This window comes from Cheilinus undulatus, linkage group 21 (genome assembly GCF_018320785.1).
Source record: "Cheilinus undulatus linkage group 21, ASM1832078v1, whole genome shotgun sequence".
Lineage (NCBI taxonomy): Eukaryota > Metazoa > Chordata > Actinopteri > Labriformes > Labridae > Cheilinus > Cheilinus undulatus.
The window spans coordinates 33,534,706-33,555,135 of record NC_054885.1 but is presented as its reverse complement, the minus strand read 5'-3'; the positions used below and the strand labels follow the sequence as shown (position 1 = coordinate 33,555,135).

The following is a 20,430-nucleotide window of genomic DNA, read 5'->3' as shown; positions in this document are numbered from 1 at the left end:
ATGTGTGCACCTGCTTAATGAGCAGGATTATAACTCATTTTATTCATTTGGAATGACTAAACGTCCTGAAAATAGCCTCGGGATGATAATGTGCTGGGTTCTCGCTTATACATTTTTCACTATAGGAAAAGATGATGAAGAAGAGGAGGGGAGAGAGAGAGAGAGCAGGAGGCTAAAAGACATAAGGTCGGAAGAATCCATGCACAGCCAGCAAGGCGCCCTGTTGCATCTGTGGTCAGGCTGTGTTTCTCAAACTCCTAAATATGTGTATATGTGTGTGCCTCTGCATTGTCTTGGTTACTGCCTGTCAAAACGCTCACTCACCCAGCTGTAAAACGTAAGAGGCTGAGGGTAAAAGTGCAAATATGCAACTGTTTAAAAAACAGAGGCCCAAATTATCTAGGAAACAATTATTGTTGGTCAATTTTCATTAAAAATATATGATACTTAGATCAGAATGAATGCTTCTCATGACTTATTCAATCACCTACCATACAGATAATACTCTGGTGTGAGCAGCTGAGAGAAGCACTGTGCAATTATAGCCAATAAGCAGTAAACATTCATTATTGTGAATAAGATAAAACTGACGTGCAGCACCTTTGATTTGAGCTTGAAAAATAATAAGTAAATAACATCAATAGTATTCTGCTGCTGTAGGTCAGTCGTCCAAAGTCTTCCTCCTCCATTCAAATCATAAGAGCCACTAAACTTTGTAGCAGGTCTTGTTCGCTAATAGGGCTTTTCCTTTACAATGGAGTGGCTTGGCTCTACCAGGCACGACAGCCATCCGCAACAGAGGATTTGCTTTTCCACCACAACCGAGCTACCCGTTCGAGGCCATGACACGGCGCTTTGACGTTAAATAGCCGCCCCTCAGAGAGCATTGAAGAAAAGAAGAAGCACTGGTGACTTAGCTGTCCACTCACATCATGCCTGTCCACGCTTTTGTCCAAAAGTATTTCAAAGTTTGGTACAGCGGTTGCTAATTTAACAAGTCTGCCAGGCATCTCTGAATGATGATGAACCTCTGTGATGTCAACGAGGCATGCGTGGAGGCAGGGTGGGCACGCTTGGACCCTACTCTGGAGCACAATCATTCTTTTCGGAAGTCATCATTCTTGTTGGCATAGTCCAGTATGGCCTGACTGGTGATGGGAGTAAATCAGCATGGTTTGGTTTGGATCGGTGTCATAGTGGAAAGGTCCCATGTGTTGTAGAACAATGTTGACATCCATACTGAATCCGGTGAGATAAAACTAATTACCTTCAGCTAACAACATAATATGATATGAAATTATCATACACATTATTATGACACGAGCTGCTATCATTGCTAATAATTAGTCGAGCCAGTTAGTGAAACTAATTTCTTGCAGAGCAGATCTTTTACTTCAAGAGAAGCTTCCAATGTAATTTTTTTTACCCTTTTATAAAAAGTGAAGTCATACTTTATTAATCCCTGAAGGGATATTTACAATTTACACTCTAGTGTTGAGCATGTTACACACACATAGGCTGAATTACATGCAAATACACATGGGCAAACAGGATCCCCATGGAAAGCACTAATGGAGAAATGTCAGAGTGATAGCCTTGCAGCTCTTGTTGAAGCGCTGCCAGGAGCTGTTGGGGGTTCAGTGCCTTGCTCACTGTCACTTCAACAGTACTCAGGAAGTGGCCTGGCAACTCTCCAGCTACCAGGCCAGTCCAGATATGGTCCAACTGGGACTTGAACTGGTGATTCCCAGCCCAAGTCCTTACAGACTGAGCTACTGATTTAGTTTTGATAGTACAACTAAACCTTGACTGTAGCTACCTCTTCATTCTCCTCAAATGACACTGATTGATCCGTCTTTTCTCAGATCAGGTTCAGATTGGAGCTTTGGAAGATGAAACCACATGAGGATAAACATGGAACCTGGTAAATCCATTGGCCTTGCAATGTTAGTGGATGCAGGCCCTTATTGCCTTCTATTCATTAGATTTTCCCCTTTACTGTTAAGTCTATTGAGTAGATTAAACTGTTTTTTCATCCTGTTAGCAGTTATGCTAATTCACATAAATGCTTCACATAAATTCCTTGTTGCATTGCTCTCTCAGAAGATTTGTATTGCTCTGTTGAATAAAGTAAATAAACCATTTTGTTAACAGAATAAGAATGGCTTTTGTCATACGTAATATGGTCATGCTGCCACCTGTAGGAGGTCCTGGTGCATTACAAAGCTAAGTAGACTGACAACTGCTCAACCAGACGCTATAAACACAAGATATGATCGGAACTGGTGTTGGTGGGATCTGGTTTGGGTCAGTTGGTAGTTCAGGTGCCCATATACTGAGACTATAGTCCTCAATGCACTGGTCGTGGGATTGATTCCCAGTCTCGGCGCATGTTTGGATCATGTCCACCCTTACTCTCTCCCCATATTCCCTGTCTCTCTCTTCCTGTCCTATCTAATAAAGGCAAAAGCCCAAGAAATAACCGCTATCAGTGTTGGCCAATCTGACTCATGGACGATCAGTTCTGGTAGAAAAAGATCTAGCATCCCTAGATTTAAAGAACGCCATGAGTCACTCATCAGAGAGTGACTATACAGCATGCACACCAATAACAGAAACCAGGTGTGTTACATGCATTTTGAATTCAACAAGTATTGCTTTTTTTGGGCTAGAAATATTTGTGTCTGTTTGTGTGTGTGAATCAGGCCTGGAGTTTCATGTCAGTATACGCCTTCTAAGAACTGAGCCCCACCTGTTTCTTGAACTGCTCCAATGCCATATCAGCCTGCTGGATCTGCTGCCTTTGGCTCTCCCTGGCTCGGTCCAGCTGGCTCTCCATCTCCCTTCAAAACCAAGCACACAGACACAGACAGTAATAAGTAAATGAAGCCGTAGAAATACATTTGAGGACCAGGAATCCAGACATGCTTTGTTGAGAAGTTCTCTTTTTATAAAACTTTTCAAACAGTCTTTACAAAGTACTTGCAAGTAGGATGAAAAAGGAAGAGAGAAAATATAAAGATGGATATAGAAGCGAGCTGAACTCAGTGCATGACTTTGTTTTCCACTTAATTGTGCAGATATCTGAAAACAGACTTCAAAAGGCAAAAGAACCTTTTGATTACATTTTTATTTCTGTCATTTTGATTTGATTAGAAAAGTGGGTTGATGTGGAAGCTTTTTAGCATATAATTTTACACTGCCTCCTTGTATAACCTCCGTGAATGTGGGTTCATACGGCTGCAACTGATGCCAAATGTCAGGTCACAGCGCTGCAGGATGAGCGGGCTGACAGGAGGGACAGCAGATATGGTCGGCTGTCAGCACCCAGGTGAGAGTACGCAGCCACAACATCGTAAGGAGTAATACCAATCAGCTGTCAAATCCAGCCCACGGGGGGGTGTGTAGGGACAGGAGCACGTGTCAGGATGGATGGAAGGTGTACGGATAAGACCGACAGAGCTGGAGGAGAAAGACGAGTATACAGGTGTTGTTTTTGGAAACAGCCTAGGAATTTGCATAGAGGGATTTTCAGGCAGGTAGTGATCAGGTCTTCATTCTGATTTTACCGTAAAGTTAAGAAGACATTTCAGCAACATGTGATTTCATTTGAGGTTCAACATCCTTGCCTACTATTAGGGCTGAACAGCACAGCCTTATCACAATATGTGCATTTGCAATAATCACATCTTAACTTATCACACTACATAATAAAAAAATAAAATTCCTAGCCACTTTATTAGGTACTCCTTATTAGTTGGGATAGGTAGGCCACTGATTGCCTAAATTTAATTGTTTAAAGGTCGTGATTCGATTTACAATGTGATTTGATTCAAATTATGCAGGAACATTTAGTGCAAGTCCCTTTTTTGCTTGAATATGAATATGAGAACTAAACTTTGACATAGTATAAGAAACCTTCCAACTGGGTATACTATCAAAAATATTAAAGTCTGCATTAAAACTGACCCCAAACTAGTGTTTCCATTATATTTTACTGCCATGTAGCATATCCTGTACACGGCCATGCTTTCTTTTATCATTTTAAGATTATTTTGTGGGCTTTTGTGTGTGTATTGTGTTTTTTTTTTAGTTTTTGTGAGTTTTTTTTCTATTAAAAAACAGTGGAGTTTTGAAAAATACTGGACTTGAAATGGTTAAAACCACAAAAATATAATAAACATTTGATATGTATATTTCAGGCTGAAGCAGAGTCAGTGTTGACACATTTGACATGTACATGTGTCGCTCAGCAGCCAAGGTCCATGCCTTTGCACCTCTGGTAATACGCACAGCAACCACCAACAGTTTTCAGATGCTTAGAACATACACACAACAACCAGGGGGTTATGGCAACCCTACTACCCGCCCTAATGGTACCCTAGGCTATGTTTAAGCAAAACATCTACCCGTAACTCCGCACTAAAGCTGTGGTTTTTGTTTTGTTTTCATCAGATTATTTTCCCATGCTCTTGGTAATGTACAAAGACATCCAGAGCATGACCTGGGTTTTGTCAATCCTCCTTCCTGCCCAATGGGACCCTAAGGTGGGCGTACTCACCATTTCATGCCTTAGCCTCAAATTTTGGCCTAGACATGCCTAAAAATTCTGCACAGTACTGTACATTATTTTTAAAACAGTTTTGGGGAATTGGACCTTTTTTGCCCTTAGGGACAATTGTGTCAGGATATTAAAGGAACTCTTTAGGGTTAAACAGCAGCATAGGCTAAATAGTGCCTGAATCAATACTTGTGAGACAAAAATGTGTAATAAAACTGGATGAGTGAATAAAGCCTGTGCTGGTATGTTAAAAAATTATTCTGGGAATATTTTTGAAAGATGTAAATGGAACTCACAACTAAAGGAAATGGATGTAACTTTTTATGTATGAGGTTGAAGTACTGACATCGCAACAGAGACAAAACAGTCCATGTAGCTGTGTCCTCAGAGACAGAGCAGAGCAGAGACATTGCTCTGTCTTTCTTCTGGACTGGTGGGGGGTCTCACTGGGTTGGAAGGTTATCAAAATGATGCACCAATATTTGTGTTGTAATTCGGTACCATAGGTGTCAGATGTGTTAGCACTGGTACTGTGGGACACAGACACTCGACCAGCTGGTTAAGATATGACCAAATCCAGCACTGAGCTAACTGAGCCAAAGCCTGTGGGGTGCAAAACCCTACAACCAAGCCAACTGGAGCGCTGCATTTTCAGAGAAATTCACTCAGAATTTGAAACTGTTCACCTTTGAACTCGAACACAAACTGAAGCAGATTTCTCTGCAGAGTAAAGTCACATCTGCTCTGCAGCTTTCAGCTCTCTGTTGCAGGGATTCTTCTTCTTCTGATGAATGCACAAAGATGACAATGTTGAGGAGAGAATATGACTGACTAGGTGAAGTTTTTTTTACAGTAGGTTTTTTTCTGCCTGCTTGTAAATTACTGAATGGATGATTACCCCCCATGGAGGAAAGAATTACTTCTTGGCCAGTGGGGGAGACTTGAAACCAATTAGAAGTAGAGCTATTACAAAATGACAACAGGCACACATTGGGTGGTGGAGGACAAGGCTGGTTGTCATATTTAAATGATTTGAAAAAGAGGGAGCATTGAAAAATGTGTGCATAAATGCAACCCAAGGGAAAAATGCATGACTACATATACAGTAAGGCCACGTATAGAGAAAGCTATAGTGTTTTTCTGCACATGCATATTCAGAAAGTGAGCATTGATGAATCACTTCTCACAGTCAGGGCAACATCTTTAAGGGTTTATAAAGATAGAACAATGACTGAATAAAAAAAAAATGGGAACAGAAGACGGAGAAGATAAAAAAAGTCAAATGAAAAGAGGCAACAAAAAAGCAAAGAGCAGAGGCAGAGGAAAAAGGAATGTGCAAGCTTTCTCTTCTCTTTACAGTGTTCTGTCTCTTTGTAATTTTGGTCTCTCTCATGTCGGACATCAAACGCCAGAGAAATTGTTTTTTTCTCTCTCTCCCAATTTTGTGTACTCTGTAATTATTAATCAGTCTCGTTGCATGACTGCCTTCCGGGCTCCAGCAGACACAAAGGATGTGTGGAGAGACTAAGATGGGGAAAAAAAGGAAAGAAAACTGAAAAAGAGAGGGGAAGATGGAAAAGAGGATGTCACAGAAATAGAAAGTTTTTTAAACTTCTAAGGCAGAGTAGAAATGAATTGGGTGTGTGTCTCGCTTGAGAAACGTCGGAGCGCACGTGCGTGTATAGGGGCCTTTGTTCATGAGCCACAGTCCCAAAGTCTGCGTGTGACTGACAACTCAACTCAAGGAATGCACTATGACTAAGTCTGAGCTGGCTGCTGGGCCTATACCTCTGAGGAAATGTCGAAAAATTCACTGCAGAGAACTTCAAGTATGTGACAGACTGAAACATATTATAGTCTCACGCTGGGGAGAGCAGGTGAACACATGGCACCTTCTGGGGCTGGGGAATAAATAGAGCTTTTGAGATAAATCAGTATGTTTCAAACTAGATACACAGTACGACAATATAATTTTGACCAATAAAATTTATATGGATGTTGATTTAAAAATTAAAAAAAAAAAAATCAATGCCAGACAAACGCTGAGAAATGTGTGCTCCTTTCAGTCAGGGCCCCCTCTTAAATGCTCAGTAAAAAGATTACTGACAGTCAAGATCACTAGCAGTAATATTCTCATTGACTACAACATTGTATTTGAAATATTTAGTCTTAATGCAACTGTAAACATGTATTTATCTTATTGAATTTTGATGCCTAATTGATAAGGCAGATAAATAAAACAACTACACACCCAATAGTAGAGTATTCATTCTTTTATTACAAAACTTGCAGGAAAACTCCAGCAAATGTCTTATTATTATGTGTGTGTATTCTATTTTACGGTTTTTGCTGTTCCTTCATGTGAAGCACTTTGGTCAACTGAAGTTGTTTTAAATGTGCTATATAAATAAACTTGAATTGAACTGAATTGCAATTAGGGTTGTAATGTACGGAAAAAATTTAGTTCTGTACGTACAGTGCATCTGGGAAGTATTCACAACACCTCACTTTTTCCACATATTGTTAAGTTACAGCCTCATTCCAAAATAGAATAAATTCATTTTTTCCTCAAAATTCTACACACAACACCCCATAATGACAACATGAAAAATGTTTGTTCGAAATTTTTGCAAATTTATCAAAAATAAAAAACTAAGGCATCACATGTACATAAGTATTCACAGCTTTTGCCACGAAGCTCAAAATTGAGCTCAGGTGTGTCCTGTTTCCACTGATCATCCTTGAGATGTTCCTACAGCTTAATTGGAGTCCACCTGTGGTAAATTCAGTTGATTGGACATGATTTGGAAAGCCACACACCTGTCTATATAAGGTCCCACAGGTAACAGTGCATGTCAGAGCACAAACCAAGCATGAAGTCAAAGGAATTGTCTGTAGACCTCTGAGACAGGATTGTCTTGAGGCACAAATCTGGGGAAGGGTACAGAAAAATTTCTGCTGCTTTGAAGGTCCCAATGAGCACAGTGGCCTCCATCATCTGTAAATGGAAGAAGTTCAGACCCCCCAGGACTCTCCCTAGAGCTGGCCGCCCATCTAAACTGAGCGATCGGGGGAGAAGGGCCTTAGTCAGGGAGGTGACCAAGAACCCGATGGTCACTCTGTTAGAGTGTGGAGAGAGGAGAACCTTCCAGAAGGTGAACCGTCTCTGCAGCAATCCACCAAACAGGCCTGTATGGTAGAGTGGCCAGACGGAAGCCACTCTTTAGTAAAAGGCACATGGCAGCCCGTCTGGAGTTTGCCAAAAGGCACCTGAAGGACTCTCAGACCATGAGAAACAAAATTCTTGGGTCTGATGAGACACAGATTGAACTCTTTGGCGTGAATGCCAGATGTCATGTTTGGAGGAAACCAGGCACCGCTCATCACCTGGCCTATGCCATCACTACAGTGAAGCATGGTGGTGGCAGCATCATGCTGTGGGGATGTTTTTCAGTGGCAGGAACTGGGAGACTAATCAGGATTGAGGGAAAGATTAATGCAGCAATGTACAGAGATATCCTGGATGAAAACCTGCTCCAGAGTGCTTTTGACCTAAGACTGGGGCGACAGTTCATATTTCAGCAGGACAACAACCCTAAGCACACAGCCAAGATATCAAAGGAGTGTCTTCAGGACAACTCTGTGAATGTCCTTGAGTGGCCCAGCCAGAGCCTAGACTTGAATTCAATCGAACATCTCGGGAGAGATCTGAAAAAAGCTGTGCACCGACGCTTCCCATCCAACCAGATGGAGCTTAAGAGGTGCTGCAAAGAGGAATGGGTGAAACTGCCCAAAGATAGGTGTGCCAAGCTTGTGGTATCATACTCAAAAAGACTTGACGCTGTAATTGCTGCCAAAGGTGCATCAACAAAGTATTGAGCAAAGGCCGTGACTACTTATGTACATGTGATGCCTTAGTTTTTTTATTTTTGATAAATTTGCAAAAATTTCTAAAAAAAAAAACTTTTTTCATGTTGTCATTATGGGGTGTTGTATGTAGAATTTTGAATTTATTCTATTTTGGAATGAGGCTGTAAGATAACAAAATGTGGAACAAGTGAAGCGCTGTGAATACTTTCCGGATGCGCTGTACCTCGAGTTTAAAATCATGATTCGGTATTTTTTCGTAACAAAAGCGAATAAATAACTTTTTTAAAAAATTAAATTATATTAAAATAAATAGTCTGAATGAATTACATTTACATTATCAATAATGCTGCAACCTCCCACCAAAAGGTCTTCAATTAATAAAAATATTAATATTGTTTTTATTTTTTAATTACTAGGTTATTTTAATTGATATATTGAGATATTAACACCCATTCACCAGATTTACACCAAAATTGGACAAAAGCTCTGATTTGTTTTTGCTTGGCGGCTCACATTATAATTCTCATACGTCCTGTATGCAGACTACTGTGTGAACAGGATCCTGTTCCTGAACAGCTGAACTGAACTAACAGCGATTTTCATCCCCACAAATACAGTCCAGCTCACTTTCCTTTGGCACTACAGCCCCGCCCTTTGGCGACATTTCACCATTTCTTTCAGAATTCAAGATATGACCCTTCAAATTTTGCTTGTATAAAAGCATCACCTTTTTTGAGGCCTAACACCTCACTGTCTTTCCTTTGACTGCCTCCATCCCTGCTCTCTCCCATGTTTGCTTTTACTGAGTGTGAAACTCCCACCTCTAATGATTCTGTTGCCCTCCAGTGCAGAACTGTGATGCTTGTCACTCCAGAATGATGCCAAAGCCTCATCCAATGTGCCCTGGCTGTTTAGACTGCGGTCAGATTTGGGTCACTTTTATCTGCAGTGTGAACGTAGCCTTAAATCACATTTCCTCTCCATTCTAATGCTCGATTTGAACTTCAGCATGTCGTCTTGACCACATCTACATGTCTAAACGTATTGATGGCTGCCATGGGATTAGCATTAATGAGGAGATGAAGTGGCTGGTGTGTTGAGTATCATGATTCAACTAAACACACTGAGATGTGATTCTTGGTCCACATGGCCCAGCCCTAGCACCTTCCTCTGAGAATAACTGACTGCGTGTGGTCACTGGAGCAGTAGACAGTGTGTCACCATCAATAACAGAGCAATGAGGGTGAGATGAGAGGACAGAGAAAAAGAGTCCGGGAGGCCTGGCAGAGAGAAACACAGAGGGTAAAGGAAAGAGAGGGGTGCCAGCTCCAGGGCGGCCTGTTGGCTTTAAATGGATCTCTGGTCAGAAAAGTGGAAGGAGAGGAGGCTCAAATTAAAGATGTGCCTTCTCTTAAGAGGAAGTCCTCTCATCCCTCAGTCCTAAAGGGCTGTTTAAAGGGGAGGAAGAGAGGGAGCGGAGTGTTTGTGCTAGAGAGGGAGAGGGAGCTTCCGCCATCCAGCCGCCTGGCAGACAGGAGGGATGCCGGCGTTTTCCGGACTGCCCTAACCGCACAATGCCACGTGCCTGCTGTAGCAACCTACTGTATATAAACACTAACATACACGTGCATTTCATTCAAGAGCACACTTTAAAGTTAAAGCACATAGAGCCAATTGTAATTGCTTATGCAAATATTCTTTTCATGTAAGCGGAGTATTTAAGGGTTGTATGGGCTGTGATGTGGGTGGAGCAGCGCATGGAAAAGACTGACAAACAGACTAGAATGCACGCTCGCCTCTAGTATAAAAAGACAAGAGAGCGAGGGTGTGTTTGTGCACGTGGTGTGTGCTCGAGTGCATGCGAGTGCCCGCGCATCTGCGTCTGTGAGCTCATCCAAACGGAATGATAACGAATCCACAGACACATCAAAGGGGCCTGGAAAAAAAAAAGGAGGGAGGACAAAAAAAAGAGAGAAAATGCAAAACTGAAATATTCAGTGCCCTCTGAAGAGAAAATAAAACAGACTTGGTTTTCATCCACATCCCCAGAGAAAAAAGAAAGGCAGAGAAAATAATAAAAGACAGAAACAGACACAGAATAGGAGACAGACCACAAATAAGTGAGTACAAAAAAGAGAGATTGCACAAGGGCAACAAAATATTAAAGACAGAGAGAGAGGAGAAAACAAAATCATTGAGCTTGAAGGCTTTAAAACTGCCTACACATGTGTTCTGTTTATAATAAACAGTTCACATCATGATAAGAAAGAGAATAGCCACATGTAGTATGCAGGAAGGATGAGTCACTAATATCACAGCTTTTAAACATCAGCATCAGCGCAGCTCTCATCTTTGTTACCTCACTAGCATCACAATGAGTGAGTGCAGAAAAAACACAAGGGGGCTGTGTTTCAAGGTGGAAAGGGGGTATGATATGTCTCATTTGAATATTTTTTGTGTAAACGTTTAAGAAATGACCTACTGCAAAAGTTAAAATTTCAGCTTGTTGGCTCATAGTCTGCTTCAGATCTACAGAGGTGGTAAAATACTGAAAAGTGCAACAAAGTACAGCAAGGTTTAGTTTATTTAAGGAGAATAAATGAGACTCAAATGTGTTTCAGTTTTTGTCAGACTTTCAGCATCCATGATATTTCTCCACTGTGGATAAATCTGTCAAAACACAACGTATCTACAGCTATTCTGCCTCTCGGCTGTAGAAAGCAGGATAACAGGTTTAGCAGGGTGCTAGAACACACAACTAAGATTTGGAACCAGTTCCAGGCAAAGGGAATAAATGTCTCGACTAAAAGTTCTGACTAAAATGTTTTTTAGTTTTTGACGACGAAAACTAGACTTAAACTCGGGTCAGGTATGGGAGCATATTCCTGCTGGCACTTTGTCGTGTCTACCTTGGTCCTGTACTGCTCTGGCCTTCTGATGGCCATCCTGGGCAAGGCCCATGCCACATCTCTCCAAGTATCCTTCCAAGTACGCCCCCTTCACAATGCACACAGTCGCCCCAGGCGTCTAGACCAGCCCACCGGGTCCTTGGTAGTGGATATGCAGTGAACTGGATCAGGCCATTCCCATATCAGGCAGCTGACCCTTCTCATCCTTGCTCTCCTTAACACGTCAGTATTAGACACATGGTCTTGCCAATGATCCCTGAAAGTGCACTGAAGAGAAGTCACAAAGGAGTCTAGTCGGCACCTCTTGCAATCAGACAACCTCCAGGACTCATAAGAGTACAGTAAGATTGGAAGGACAAAGGATCGAAAGACTCTTGTCTTTGCAACATGCTTGGATACCGGAAACACCACACTGTCTCACTCAGTGAACCCATCACGGTTGAGCTCAGCCTTACAGTCAGTGGCTTTATGGATCACGCTGCCAAGGTGGGTGAAGTCTACAACTTCAATGTTGTCACCATTCACAGACACAGGCTCTATGGCTGCATCCAAGGTATCCCCAAATACCTGGATCTTTGTTTTGGCCCAGGTGATGTGCATTCCCAACACTTCAGCAAGTTAAGAGTCCTCACAAGGAGATCTACAGTCTCTGCAAGGATCATAGCATCATCAGTGATCTGGATATCACCAAATGACACTCCACAGTTAGCTGGCCCTGTTACCTGCTTCATTATCCAGTCCATACAGGTACTGAAGAGCGTAGGGTCCAAGAAGCACCCCTGCCTCACCCAAGAATCAAGTGGGAAGTTTACCCTAAAAAGGGGTAAAAATGGCAAAAATGCAACTAAAACTATTCAACATTTTATCCCTGAGACTAATATTGAAAATAGCTGTCAAGATTAACACTGGTTTGGCAGCCGCACTAGCATTGAAATGTCTGCGGTTGCTGAGGCAGTTGGCTTAAAAGGGAAAGCACACTCGAACAAGGTTTCCCAAATTGTGGACAGGAAGTTCCATTAAAATAAAGTCCTCCCATGTCACTCCGAGGTCTTATAAGGCTGCAATGCAATAATGCACTCTAAAGAACCATGTTTGTTTTTTGCCCTCAGCAACAGAGCAGCTTCTGCCCTGAGCTCTTCAGGTCAGTAATAATCAAGCGGCTCCTGTACTCCTGTACTTGTAAGGCAAACAACGGCTGACCTTTGTAAAACGTTGTTAGAAATACCAGGTGAGAAGCTGGTGACTCTCTTTGTAATATCACAAGGGTTCAAGGAGTTTTGGTCAAATCATAACATGTTTGTGGGTCAGTAGATCCTCTAAGTACCCAAATTTTGGCACCAAAATACTGAAAAAGTGGGGTTTTCATTGAATTTACTTTCTTAAGAATGGAAATATTTTCTGTATTCTCAGACATCAGTGTCAGTTGATTCAACAGAAACCAGAGAGACTAAGACAATGTTGCTTTTTCATTACATTTCAATTTTAAAATCATTAAAATAACTGACAGAAAGGATTTTTTGGTTCTGTACAGCATAATTTCAAAAGTTCAAGAACAGCTTTAGCCCCCGTTTACTGGATGCTGCAGGAGGGAAAAGGGCTTAGTGCCTTGCTCAAGCGTTGGCGGGTGACATTTCAATCCCTCCATACAAACTGTTTCCTTTAAACCTCGTGCATTCCCATCATCACCAGGGATGAACCAAGAGACTTTCCCTCGCATTAGTTGGTGTGTCAAAGCCAACTGTGCACCCTAAGGAGAGAGAAGGATGAAGAGGAATCTGGTGCAGCCAAGCAGGCTGACAGTACCACTATGTGGGTGGATAAACATGTGGGTGGGACAGAACAAAGAGACATACAGTCCATCACGTACTTGAAAATGGCTCTGGAGTTAGAACAGGGAGGAATTAAGGAGTTATCTAATAATTCAATACCAGTAGTTTCTAGTTTAAAAACGCAGAAATGATGGTGATAGTCGCGAGAAGAGAAGAGAAGAGAAGAGAAGAGAAGAGAAGATTTCACTCATGACATGGTTGGAACAGGATTTTTCTTGCCTTGCTTGTGCATTTAGATGCTATTTGGCTTCATGAATTATGCAGACTACATCATGATATGCTAAATCAACTAGCCACGAGTCCCTAAAGTAAACATACTGTATTTACATATCTCCAACATTACACAATGGAAAATGAAACCGGGAGGATTTTAATGAAACAACCGAAGCCGTGAGGCAATCCTGAGAGATTGAGTTATTACAGTGCGTGAAATTTACTCATCCAGCTTCGATTCTTATTCACACTGTCACTGCGTATTTGTAAGTGAGCAATCTTAGTTAAAATATGTCAAATGAGGTTATGTGTGATAAATATGTAGGCAAGGCGTTTAAGACTATTACATCATGAACATGTCAGGATCTCAATCAAAGGGACATGAAATAAGATACTGCAATGATCAGATATAAAGAGAAACTCATAATAAGCCTCATTATCTATCAATTCAATATTCAGAAAGCGAAGACAAACACTGCCTGGCTTTGCTTCATTAGACATCCTTACAGTGGTACCAGATTGTTAACTTAGCTGCATTAACATGGAGATTTTTGTTGTTTTTGTGGGGTTTCTCTGGAGTAATCACTGCTTCAGTGACAATGTCTGTTTAATCCATTAATTACGACACAGTAAACTGATAAAATAAAGAATGTAGCTCTACTTTAAAGGCACAGACTGTAAGATAACACAGAGTGTAGCTATCCCATCCTCACACCTGACGAAAACAAACTGACATCCTTTGTCCCATGAATGGAACTGTATCATGTGACAGTCTAAGTCAATGCACTGTGCTATCATGACGTAATATCGTTATACTGTCCATCATATGGCCGGCTAATGTTTACTCTTAGCATTCACAGAAGTTGTGGTGTACCAGTTTAACTGGTCTTGGATAAATCAGGCAGAGGTTCCAGGGGTGTGGCTTTTAAAGACTCTTGATTACCTTCCAAATGATGTTGAACATGCAATTACACTATTTGCTTCCCTGTTATAAAAGCTTATTAGTGCCTCCAGAGACATTACAGTCACACAGAAAGTGTCTGGAGTCACAAAGTACATTTAAGGTGATGAGTATTTGGAAGGAAAATAAAGTTGCCTGTTCAAACCAGTGAAGACAGCAATGACACGCCATGAAAACCCTCTTATATTGAGTTGAATATTCTTCTTCAGTACCATTTGGATTATGAATCTGACGGATAAAGGAATATTTTTATGAACACACGGTCTGAGACTGACACATAAAGCCTGATGGATGTGTTAAAACAAAGACTAAAGCAGAGCATGCCCAGTACCAGAATTTTGAATTTCAGTACAATGCTTGTCAAAATCAAATGATATCAATACCTGCTTCCACACCACAGCAACCAAAATGATCTACTGCACACATAAAACTGGTAGATTTAGTCATTTTTACAAGGGATTAACTGATTTTTTTATACATTCATTATGGCATATAAAATGTAATTAATCATCAAAAAATGAAAGAAAATAAACAGTTTACTCCAAGCTATACCAGCATGAGAACCTGGGCTGAGCAACACAGCAGAACAGGGCCCTTCATTTACAAATTCAAAGGGGTCCAAATTTTAAAATCAAGAAATGTAGTCGGGCCGGACATGTTCGGCGCCCAGTTATCAGCTGGTAATGTCAAATTTGAAACCAATACAGATCTATCTGATGCAAAATATGCACTTTTTATTCATAGTCCCCCTTAAAAATCTGGCAACATGACAGAAGCACATCAGAAAGTGCATAAAAACACAACAACAGAACTGTATTTGAACATAACCTGCGGAGGAGGACATGTTTTTTTTTTCCACTTAAATAAAAATAAAATAAATAGAATGAAAAAATAAAATGAAATTCTGTAAATAATAATTTCAGTCACATCTTACCCAGACATATCTTAAAGTGCACCAAAACTAAATTTGCACAGTTGTAGTTCCAGTTGAAAAGGACATGTTTTATACTCGGTATTTTGGGTCCAATTGGGGGTTGGTTCTGGGCCGCATGTGGCCCCTGGGCCTCTAATTGAATAGGCCTTCAGTAGAAGCAGGAAAACAGAAAGTAATGCCGTACGCTCATTGTGACAGTGGCACTCAGGCTAAAGTACTGATTGGCTGGTACTGTACTGACATCCAGCCAATTAGATTGTGTTGTTTAGAGGACATTTGGTGAAACTGTGGAACATTACAATGAAGCCAGAGGGGAAGACACTTCTTTCAGTGGAGCCAAAGTAATGCAAATCATGATTAATCCATTTTATCAATTATCTGTAAAACAACATGCTGACACTGATAATCAACCAAATGCCAAATATCTGCATCAATAATCAGCCATGCTGATAGTCGGTCTACCCCTAATTTTCACATTTTCAACATTCACAATGTTAGCCTTATAGCGTAATTGCCTGTCATATTTTAAGGTTTTCAGAAAAATAAGACACAATGAATCAGCAGCTTTAGGAGAGAATTAGAGAGAAATCATACTTTGGCCTAAACATGACCTTGGCATTCATGCTATGAGGCTAACAACATAAAAAAGGTTCAGTTCTGCCTAAATCAAATAAAATATTTCCTCTAAATTATCAATAATAAACCACAAGAACTCTATGCAGTAATTTTGCAGTCATCTGTAATTTCTATACAGATATGAGAATTTCCTGCTGATATTTACAGCCAGGCCATAAGTATGAATAAATTTGTGGAGTTTTGGGCAAGATTAACACATCTTTAAAGTGTGTTCTAAGGCCTGAAGTTTTAGTTCTGAACTTAATTTGTATTTCTGTGTCAATATCTTCATCAGCTAAAATGAATTTGTAAATATCACATTATTGGCAAAAATCCAATACTGTGTGTGCATCCCTAATGTTTTTCTTATTTGAGGCATTTATGGATGTCAGTGAAGGGCTGTGAAGCTGTCACTAGTCTTCAGGTCAGGATGTTAAAGAAAACTTTTAGGGACCAGGAGAGGTTGCTGTCTTTTTCTCTGCTCTCTGTCTGCAACAGACACTGACGTTTATGCATGCATTTCTATGAGATGCTAAAAAGACAAAAATGTATTTGCTGACCAGTAAGTTAAACAGTTGGCAAGGATGTGATGGTGGTGAGAGGAGAGAGGCATACAGCAGGCAGAAAGAGGTATGTCTATTTCTGTTTAGATATAGACTACACATGCTTAGGTCTGGAATCACTACAGGCATTACCAGCAAAAAAGCTATGAGATACAGCAACAAAGCAGCCCTACATGTCTTGTTATGATGTCCTGCTAAACCTACTAAAGTCAAAGATTTATCAGGCTTTGAAAACTGCTGGAAAAACTAGAGGTAATGTAAGTTCACAAAATATATATGTGATATTGGTTTGGTTATTTCTAATTAATTTGGACATTTTACATACACACTGTTCCTTTGACCCAGACAGCCATGCCAATAGGACCCAGATAAAGAGCTCTTTACATTATTCCATTAGCTAGGTCGGTGGTATTGAACTGGCGCTTAACCCATCTCCATCCCTCCTTTCAATGCAGTTGCCATGGGAGTGAATATCGAGCCCTAGTGAAGCTTTTCAATATTCACGATCCATACCTCCACCTGCTCCTGCACCCTTAAACACTAACTGGGGGTTGCAGACTGCACAGCCTCTGCTCGGATACCCCTGGACCCTCCCCGGACCACCATCCCTGCTTCCCCTTCCATCCCTCCTGTCATGGGAGAGGAATGCTGAGAAAGATAAGACTACTTCAAAGACGTGCACACGGATGTAGGGTTTGCATGTGCTCACAAACAACGCACACACAAAATAACATGAAAGAACACACTGGATGCATCCTACACCTTTAAGAGTAGAGGGGCACTATCTCGTGCAAGCATGTGGGCATGCATGTTCAAAGAATAAAGAGGCAATAACAAACAAAGCAGACAGGAGCTTTGTGGTGTGTTGTGAAAAGAAAATGAAACAATGGAGGAAAGACACTAAAGAGAAATACCACTTATTGGAGCTAAAAAAGCCATACATATGGGTATTCAGTAGTGCTGTTGATCAATTGGCATTCAAATCTCGACATTTGTGTGCAAAGTATTTCAGAACTACATATTAACTCACAAATATGCATAGTGACTGGCACTACAAGATCAAATCCAGCTACTGTAATTGAACTTTTCTAATGTAGAGTCAGCTTTCATCACTATAGATCTCCCATCATACCTATTTGTGTCTTCTATAGAAGCATATACCGCTGTTTCATGCTCAGGTAGCTCATGGTAAAACTACCAGGAATGAATATGACTAGGGGTGTGATAACATCACAACAACATCACAGTTCAGATGTCTCCAAGCATGCAGTTTCTTGATGACTAAAAAGAAAAAAAACACAGCCTCCACATAGCATCCACACCCCAATCCTGGTGGCGGTAATGCTCCCAACAGTTTGCTAACTGCCAGTAAACAAAAACAAAGAAGAAACAGTTTGGCTTTTTTAGTTTGATTTAAATAACAACAGAGGATGGGGGAAAGGAAACTGGCACTCAAATAGAGCTAGCAACCGCTGCTAGTAAAACAAAACTGTTTGGTAGCACAGGCTCATACAGAAACAGCACACCATCTCAAGGTTATAGCATGTTAACATTTCAATCAAAATCATGTTTTTTTTTTTGCAAAATAAGGAATTTTCTATATGTTAAAGGAGCTCAGCTAGCCTCTTAGTTCAGTACAAGACTCTTGTAGGCTCGTCTCCCTACATCTGACTAGAGGACACTCAACGCTCTGGGACTGAGTAAACTGTGATCTGATCACCTCCATGCCAGGTAAATCTGGGGAAAAAAACACTGCTTTGTGATGTATGCAGTGATCACATCCAATGTATGTAGAAATTTTCCGATGATATTTGTAGCGTAGAGGTCCATTTAGAGCTGTTAAGTACTAACATTTCTCCATTCCAAGTAGAGCTGGGCAATTAATCGAAAAATAATCAAAACCGACATTTAGAACCTATAACTGACATAAACCTGCTGTGTCAATTATTTTACTTTTGCCCCTTGTACTTCTCTCTCTACTAATGTACCACCCCCTTTAAAACAAACTACTGGCTGTGTAGTCATGTGATAGGTAGCCAGGTGTTGCAAGGTCTGTAGCCTGCTGTAAACTGAAGAGAAGAAGTACTTATCATGCACTCATCCACATCCAGTCCACTAAAACTCAAACATGGAGCTGACTGCAATGTGAGCCGCAAAGTTATTTTCTACTTTTTATAAAAGAGTATAAAAATAATGTATTTTGTTAACAAAAAACACAAGATGTTTATTTTCTACTTTTTTTAGGGGGGAAAATTTTACTTTTTACAAAAAAAAAAAAAAAGATTTTCAGAACAAACAGAGTAGGAGGTTAGGGTGGAATAATCGTTCATTAATCATAATCAAGGTAAAGAGTTCAATAAATCATGATTTTGATTTTCGACATAATTGCTTAGCCCTAATTCCAAGTCATTCCTAATGACTGTCCCTGACCCTGACCCCCAATGAACATTCATGATCACATGATTGCAAACAACCTATAGAATGCAGAAGAAAAGCTACATCCAGAAAAAAACTAGTGAGATAACGCAGAGGAGCCACCAGATCCACCAACCCTCTTCTCGACATCTCTGTGCTGTTCATTAAAAGCCTTAAAATAGAATAGCCTGCAGTCCTTTTTCATATGTTTCCTAAATAACCACAACACCTGCAGTAATTTATTTACCCTAAAATCTGGAATATAAGTCACTTCTGAACATGAACTGGTATCTCACAAAGGGAAAAAGTTTTTAACTGATGATTTCCATTTCATTCAGCATATTTCACATCTACTAGCTGCAGTATTGCAGTTGGAATCACTGCCGTCCTCTGCATCCCACTTACTGTCTTTAACTGAAGAGTTTTTTCAGGCCCCAGCCAAACTTTATAGGTAGTAAGAGTGTGCCTTATTCATTCCTGGTTAGCTTTTTATTTTTCTCATTTTTGTTCAGTGTTGATACACTAAAAGCTGTACCTAACTGTAACTGTCAAAATATTTGAAGTAATAAACAGTCTCCAAGCCTTATGGAGTAATCTGGAACTTGCTTTTTTCTGTTTAACCAGCTTGGATTGAACTGTGACCCCAAAACTGAGGCAGAATACAAACCAGGACCTTCATAGAGAAAAAAAATTTAAGTGTACTTCCTATCAGATCCAAACTGTTGAGCTCTAAAACATTTAAATCCTATGGGACATATCGTCTATCATTTAGAGACATCCACAGCCTCTCCTGTCCCTCTATGTCCGCTGCATCATCTGTCTCAGTGCTGGCTGCCAGTGCTAGCGGTTTAAACTGATATGGCTCTGGACTGCTGTGGCTGTGGCCTGTGGAGCACTCTGGAAGAGAGATGTCCTCTACTTCAAACAATAAACCTGCTGCAAAAATATCATCACTACTTTTTAACTTGTCTCTCACTGCTAAACAAACCTAGCTAAATCAGTTTATGCATGCATGTTGTTTGTGTGTCTTAGATAGCCTTGTCCATGTTGACACGATGACATTCTAAGGACATTTTTTAAAATTCTGAGGAAACGCACCTCACCAGAAACTCTCGGGTTTAGTTACTCTTTAAATCAGGGATGACGAGGATTATGACTGAAGAAAATAGTCCTCCCCACACACCATGACACATCCCATCTATGACAGCCTAAATGTGTGTGCAGGTTTTGGACAGGCACTCACGCAGCCAGTGTGTAGCCTCTCATAAAGGCGAGCACACTTTCCCTCCAGCTGCCCAAAGTCAATGCTGCCTCTGTCTCTCCGAACTGTAAACGATCAAACTGAATACAAGTTACAGCTGAGACACAGACACCTTAGCAGGCACATGGTTTTGATAGAGCCAGCTGGGTGCCAAGCAGCTGAAAAGAGGACTGGAGGTATGGAGAGAGTGGAAAAACAAAAGACAAAAGACAGCCCCTTCATATGGAGAGGAGCGGCGTGATCGAGAAACAGACCAGCTGGATTTCTTTTCCCCTTCTTTAAACATTCAGGTGATTTTC

General features: G+C 40.7%; 1 protein-coding gene across 2 annotated transcripts in view; it reads right to left on the bottom strand.

Annotated features, from left to right (window-relative positions):
• Positions 1-20,430, bottom strand: part of cep112 (centrosomal protein 112) — a 211,097-nt gene that overhangs the window by 119,937 nt on the left and 70,730 nt on the right. For both annotated transcript variants that reach the window (XM_041816932.1, XM_041816933.1), the window contains exon 18: positions 2,753-2,843. In XM_041816932.1, coding sequence (XP_041672866.1) covers positions 2,753-2,843 — 91 coding nt within the window. The remainder of the gene's footprint in view (positions 1-2,752; positions 2,844-20,430) is intronic.